Source organism: Clinocottus analis, unplaced genomic scaffold (assembly GCF_023055335.1).
Source record: "Clinocottus analis isolate CAN_PGR_092001 unplaced genomic scaffold, fCliAna1.0.p SCAF_26, whole genome shotgun sequence".
In the NCBI taxonomy this organism is placed as follows: Eukaryota; Metazoa; Chordata; class Actinopteri; order Perciformes; family Cottidae; genus Clinocottus; species Clinocottus analis.
Window position 1 is genome coordinate 197,138 of NW_027175998.1, and position 7,863 is coordinate 205,000.

The 7,863-nt window shown below is 36.1% G+C and overlaps 1 protein-coding gene across 2 annotated transcripts in view; it reads right to left on the reverse strand.

Annotated features, from left to right (window-relative positions):
• Nucleotides 1-7,863, reverse strand: part of LOC137794886 (microtubule-associated tumor suppressor 1 homolog) — a 55,104-nt gene that overhangs the window by 40,925 nt on the left and 6,316 nt on the right. For both annotated transcript variants that reach the window (XM_068591998.1, XM_068591997.1), the window contains exons 2-3: nt 2,284-3,852; nt 1,780-2,205 (exon numbers count right to left, since the gene is read on the reverse strand). In XM_068591998.1, the coding sequence (XP_068448099.1) occupies nt 1,780-2,205; nt 2,284-3,417 (1,560 nt within the window). In that variant the 5' untranslated portion in view covers nt 3,418-3,852. The remainder of the gene's footprint in view (nt 1-1,779; nt 2,206-2,283; nt 3,853-7,863) is intronic.

Consider the following 7,863-nt stretch of genomic DNA (forward strand, 5'->3'; position numbering starts at 1 on the left):
TTTGAGCATCAGATCTGTGGTCAATTTGTGAAGAATCATCAGACTTAAACGCTACGGAAAGTGCTGCCTGGCATTGGAAAGCTTCGCTTCTTAGCGTTTCTTTTTTTGGGGAGGCAGGGAGGGGTTACAGCGTACAGTATGAACGCGCATAGTGTTCGGCGTCCTGATTGGCTAAGGGAGAACCGCACATTGTGTTCTGTGCCCTGATTAGCTGAGGGACTAACATATATATGAATATATATATATATATATATATATATATATATATATATATATATATATATATATATATATATATATATGAATATATATATATATGTATATATATATATGAATATATATATGAATATTTATATATATATGAATATATATATATATATATATATATATATATATATATATATATATATATATATATATATATATATATATATATCTCCTCTGTGATCTCCTCTGTGCAGTGTCTCCTGCGGAGCGGGGCCTCTAGAGAATGTTAATGCCTGTCTGAGAAAAGTGTGTGAAAGTGTGGAGTTAGGGGTTTTACGGCCTTAAAACATGTATAATAATTGTAGAATATAAAGCTGATTACTTAGTGGATTTCGTCTAATGCGTTTTTTTATTATTTATTTATTTATTTTTTAACGTATACCCCGCGATAAACGAGGGACCACTGTACATGTTATATATATATATATATATATATATATATATATATATATATATATATATATATTTAAGCTATTGTATTGTTTCCGGGGCTTTTCCGGGGACTTATTTTCTTATAACTACACAGTTTAGGCGCCCTGACACAACGCTCGGTTACATATATATATATATATATATATATATATATATATATATATATATATATATATATATACACATATATATATATATATATATATATATATATATATATATAAAATAATATATCACATATTATATATTTCATATATATATATATGAAATATATAATATATGTGATATATTATTTTATATATATATATGTATATATATATGTATATATATATACATATATATATATGTATAATTATTTTATATATATATAAAATATATATTTTATATATTTCATATATATATATATGAAATATATAATATGTGATATATTATTTTATTTATATGTATATATATATATATATATATATATATATATATATATATATATATATATTCATATAGATACACATATAATTGCAAACAATTCGGTCAAAAGTCAAAAGACACTGCTGTAGTTCAAAATAATATCATCTTAAATTACGAATCTTAACCTTTTCCTTAGTCAAACTGATTTAACTTTACTGTGAATAAATAGTAAAACTAATAAAGATTGCTCGTTAGATCTGTTCACCGATATCTCCCTCCAGGAATTCACCTCCATCTGCGTGTTCTTATACTCCGCCAGACGGGTTATATAAATGCTCATATTTGTGGACTTTTTCAGCCAAACGTTCTTCAACAGGATCCATTGTTTGTGTTTCTGCTGTGGCTTTTAAAAACAGCGGTATTATGCATTAAACCGGAAATGCGAGACTCAGAAAGGACGTGGTTAGTGGACCAATCACAGCCTTCCGGGCTCGCGTAGGCTTTGATGGTTAGTCAGAAATTTGGGGTGACGCACGCAAGCACGCAAAATGGCCGATTTGACCACGCAAGGTCGGCCATGCGTGTCTTGCGTGCTTGCGTCTATGCGTAAAACCCGAGTATAAATCAGCCTTTAGTTCAATACACTCTATGACATGCACAGCACATAGTACTCACCCTGCTGGGATTCATTGCTTTCCCCACAGCAGCCTCAGTCTCCAATGTCTTTCCAGTACCTTTGTGAGCATCTTCACCTGGATGTTTAGTCTCCAAACCTCCAGCTGTGTCATGTGTATCAGTCACTTCTTGGACAGCCATCCTGTGAGTTTCCAGGGGTCCTTCCTTATCTGCCTCAGACGCCAGAGAGCTGGTTGAAGAAGAGAGAGTTTGCCTGCTGGCCAAACTTATTCTCTCTGGCTGAGCATTGGCTGCTGTATTGTGGTTATTTTGGGGGTTATTGCTCTTTCCTCCAAAAGATTTCAGCACCAAGACCGCTTTGACTGGACCTGTAGATGACTTTTGCTTTTTACCCCCATGCCCAGTCTTTGCTTCCTCCTTCAAAGGAACAGCTCTTTTTCCATTAGCTGGAGCAGATTTGTTTTGCTGAGTAGAAAATAAAGTACAAATGTTAGACAGAAGACAGCGTTACAATAATTGATACACGTGAGCCTTTTACAATACCTGGTTGGGTGTTTTACATGGAGACAGGTTGGACCGCAATCCTACTTTAGCCTCAACATTTTTCAGAGCTAGTTTGGAAACTCTCTTTGCCTTCAGACTAGAAGCTTTGATGGCTGTGAACACAGTTGTTTTGGGAGCAGTTAAGATAGCAAAGGTTGGTTTGATTTTTGCTGCTCTGGCTGGCAGACTGTTGTTAGGTTTGGAGGGCTTGGGGCCCTCTGGAAATTTTTCAGTTTGAGGTGATGCGACTTCCTTAGCATCTTGAGCTGGATTTGTAAGAGAGAGGGACAAAGATAATATCTGAGTGGTTTCACAACGGTCCTCAGAGGGATGCTCTGTATGGCCTTCCACCAGTAAATCAAGGGGACTTGCCCTCTCATCATCAACTACATTCACATCCACAGTCCCCTCTGTCAACACAGCAGAGCCACCTGGGTTCATCTTGCTGTTGCTGGAATGATTGGTTGTGCTGAGGGTTATGCTGCTTTTCCGCACACCCATGTCTGAGCTTACAGACAGAAACAAAGTCTCCTCTCCATCGTCATTATCGTCAGCAGGGATTTGTGTTGCATCAGAGTCTGGTGTTGTGGAGCCATGCCTTCTTCCGTTACTGCTTTGGCTACTGAGGTCCTCATTGCCGCTGTTCCTCGTCCGGGACATTGCCAGTGTCAAATTGTCATTGTCGTTCCAGGTGTCTTGACAGTATCCACAGCTGTTTGCGTCAAGGTAAACAGACACCGAGATGTCATTTGAGTCTGATAGCTCTGTGGCTGTTTGTATCTTTCCAACAGAGACATCATCATTGTCATCTGGTTTATTTTCCTCCTCTGGTACCCATTTTGAAATGACAACATCTGTCATTTTGTCCATTTTGGTCATCACTGTTGTCATTAGGGTGACCTCAAACATGTCATAATCCAGGGGACTGTTGGTTCGGCCCCCACTGAGGCTGCTCAGACTTCGCAGTGACTCAGGAGAAGACTCCCCCAGACATGAGGAGGAAGTGGAGGAGGTAGAAGAGGAAATTGTGAAATCATTCCCATTGTGGGCTCCTGCACTGTGATAAGGAAGCTTTATTCTGGATTCATTTTTCCCCCTGACAGAGGAACACTCAGTGGGCCGAGAAACACTCATTTCTAGACCAGAAGGTAAAATGTTATAATTCTCTTCTGATCTTTGATGTACAAGCTTTTATTTGCCCATTTGCTTTCTGTTGTTGTCTTGCCGGTTGTGCAACAACTATGAACAGTCATTTTATAGCTTTAACCTTCTTTATAGTCTCTATATTGACTATTGATAGAATGTCTAATCCATTCTCCGTGGGGCAGTGTTTGAAGATTTCTACATATATGTTTTGATAGTATATTCAGAATGTCCCGGAGTTACAATCCATTCATTTATACATTTTAAACACTGCACACAGATGCTGCAGTATTTCCAAAAGGGCTGTGAGACACTCTGTCCTTGTCAAGTGCAGAACTGTCTTGTAGAGTATCAAAATAGAAAAAGAATCAAAATGGAACCTGATCCTATTGTCCCATTTTCTCTTTACGTTGGTGTTGAAGACATCTGAAAAAACAGCAAGAAAAAAATGTCAAGGCTAAATTGTTTGAAACTTTTAGTTTTGATAAAACAGCCTAACTGTATCAATCAAATCGATTGAATTTATCTCAATTCAGAATAATCTCTCTTTACTTTTCAACATTGTAAACATAAACAATACTTAAAGTAAACTTAGTGCTGCTATATTTTATAAAGAAGGTTCATTTTGTTCACATTTTAAACTTAACATGAGTATAAATATCTCCTAATTAATCCTAAAAGAGTTAATGTAATACATTTAACAACATTATTATTTCAGTATTTATAATTTTTTAGGACATCTTATTTTTTGCATAACAGAGAAAGCCTATTGTTTGCACACTGATGGTAGAAGAGTTGAGAAATGCTGCCTTCTGCAGGCTAAAATCCAAAGGTTAGAGATTATAGATGTTCATATTTGCATTACTGGCTGCAACTACAATAAATGATGAGACAAAACCTGTACTAAACTCTTGAACGTGTTTCTGATACTATATAAATGTTCAGATGAAAGCCATTTAAATGTGAGCATGGGTATGCATGTGGGTCAGAGGCAAAGAGAAATGGAGGAGCAGCTATGTAATGACGATCAGATCCAGGACGGTGTTCCATCTCTGCTATCCACTAATGACAGCTAGGTCCCTGGGCAACACAGGGAGTGGACTCAGTTCCAGGTAGACAGAGAGCAGTTAAAAGCCTATAACTGCTCAAGAAAGCGTAAACAGGATATCTGAATCTTTCTTCTTTAATAAATGTGTTTCAGAGGAGAGGATTTACAGATCAAACGACTCTCCATACAAACACAGATGTCATCCACATTAGTGTTATAAATGTATTTTTTCATCTGAGTGAGCTCTTTGTTTTTACACCACTATTGTGTTCCCAGCGCTTGCTATTGTCTCCCATCTCAAGAAAACACTGCGGACAATATAACAAACACGAGTTTTACAGCCTTGTTTTACAGCCTTGTGAAATAGTTAGACTCTTTCCTGCTATACAATTCCGACAGTCGAGTCTACCGAGAACTAATCCAAAACAGATGAGCAAGGATTAGGGCAAATCAGAGAAACAGCCGGACTCAGTGAAGGCATCATCGCCGCTAGTATTCAGGTACTATGTAAGCAGAAAGTAGTATAAACAGCCAAAAGATTGCATTAACTATAAACCGGCCTTACACAAAAGGGTCAACTGACAATTTACCAGGTGGGCGTCACATATTCTGAGGAGATTGTCAAACACCATGATGTTGCTGTCAGCTTCATCTGCTCTCTGTCTGAGAGCAAACAACCACTGTGAGTACACACACAGCGAGAGAAAGCAAGAGCAAGAGCGAGGGAGACCAATAACTTATCATAATCAAATGTTTGCAATAAATAAAAAAATACCAAAGGTAGACAAAGATTAGCCCAAGATCTACCTAACTTCTGCACATAAAGGTTCTCATGCCAAAATGTTCTGACAACTGCACCCAAAAATCCTAAACAAACCTGTCACATTTAGTCCTCTGGTGCAAGAAATCTGAATTTTCAAACATTGGAATCGGCGTGACCAGTTAAGACGTGATATATATATATATATATATATATATATATATATATATATATATATACATACATATATATATATATATATATACATACATATATATATATATATATATATACATATATACATATATATATATACATATATACATATATATATATACATATATACATATATATATATACATATATACATATATACATATATATATATATACATATATACATATATATATATACATATATACATATATACATATATATATATATACATATATACATATATATATATATACATATATACATATATATATATATATATATATATATATATATATATATATATATATATATTGTTTTGTTTTGTTTTGTTTTTTGTTTTTTGGGGGATTGAACACCCTGGCAGGCCAGACTGACCACCTGGCGGGTCGGATCTGCCGTATGTTTGACACCCCTGGTCTAGGAGGATCAGGACAGAGGAGAGAGAGGCTGCTCTAGCAGTTTGGAGTTGCTCAAAAACAGTTGCAGAACAGCTGAATCCAGTTACTTTCCTTGGCGTAAGTCTCTTAAATCTCTGCAGTTGATCCAGAATGCTGCAACTTGTGTACTAACAAAAACTAGAAAATTTCGCAAGAAATTTTGAAAGTGTGGCTATTACTGCCGTCAGACGTCGCAATATATAGCTTTTGTTTATTACACCCGTCTCTCCTCCAAAACACTTGAGTTGGTTTGTGTGTTAAACTGATTGGCTGATATGAAGCACCTGTGTGCTCTCGTCGTCATAGTGACCAGGGGTAAGCAGATTGATTAGAGGCAGACTGGCCTGTGGACTTAAGAGCATTAATTATTTAATTAAAAAATCCTCATTTGAGCTTTATGTTAAGATACAGTTAATTCACAGGGCTTTTATTTTGGTAGGGGAGAGAGAGAGAGAGAGAGAGAGAGAGAGAGAGAGAGAGAGAGAGAGAGAGAGAGAGAGAGATTAGTAGTGGTAGTTGTATGATTGGCAGTAGTAATAGTCAAACTGTTAGCAGCAGTAGTCAGACAAGACAGACAGAGAGTCTGTCTTGTCTTGTGTTGTTTGTGCGTGTGTAAGTGTCTGTGTGTCTGTTAAACTGCCCTAATGAGAGCACCTGTGGGTTGCTAGATCAAAGGTTGCCATAGTGATGACTTCAAAGGGACTTCCTTACGCTGAGCTTAATAGACCTAAATGCTGTGGAACTCCTTTCAAACTATTTTTAAAAAATGCTGCTTTCAAAGCCACTATTGCTTCGATATCGCATATGGAGCGTTAGGAAGACCTGATAAACAGATACTGTGACTGGTGAGTCTGTACGATAAAACATGTGTCTGTACGGGCGATTTACAAATCAGGTACGAGCTTCAGGGGAGACGTGGCTTTGGAGGGAGATTTAACATTGCGGCGGATGGCAGAGCGAGGTGGACTTGCTCTCACATTCAGTCCGATTTTAAGACGTCTGAATCTGTTGGATTCCTATCAACCGCAGTTTATGACAGAAGACAAGATTTCCAACGTTTTGAGCTATAAATTATGCCCACAGAGTACACGGTACGGAGTTTACGACAATTTTTTTTTTAAAAATCGACAAGATCTGACGTGCTCTGTCCTCTGAGTATGACATCACACACTCTGAGCTCCGCAATACACACTAATGTTAAAGAGAGAAAAGGCGGCAAAAAAAACATAAAACTAAAACGCTGACAGTTTAAACAGTTTAAAATATTTCAAAAATCTGAAATTATAGAAAGATTGCTAAAGGTTGTGTCAACATTTGAAAAGTTAAATGGTGTTTTTTGCTGAATGTATGCAGAAGCTGTAAGCTGTTAAAGTTGAAGAAGATTTGAAGATTTTCCCCATTGGATCCCATTCATTTTAATTTTCATAAAAAGCTTAATAATTCATAAAGTTAAATAGTTAAAGATATGAAAAGATATAGCACACGTGTCCTTAAGAAGCTGAATATTTTAATAGTTGAACGGTTTCTGTCGCTGAAAGTATGAAGCAGTTGAAACGGGCCAAAATACGTACGGAAGAAATAGAAGAACTAGAAATTGCATTTCCTGTGGAAAATGCGTTGGAATGCAAAAAGCTGAAGCATAAAGCTGAAATATTTGAAAGAAATTGCTGAATGTAGCTGAAAATAGTGAAATAAAATTGAATAAAGCTTAAAAAAAGCTTAAAGCTGAATATATATGAAAACAGCTGAATATATGTGAAAATACTGGAATATTTATCAAAACAGGTGAATATATATGAAAATAGTGGAATATATATGAACATGTAAAGAAAACTACCTGATGAAAAGTGTTGAAGCCCAAAAGCATTAAACTGAACTGTTGAAAATCCTTGTTGTTTAAATGTATAATTGGAAAAGTTGAAAGGAAAACTGCATCATCTAAATACTGAACATCGTGAAATATTGTTGAATAAAGC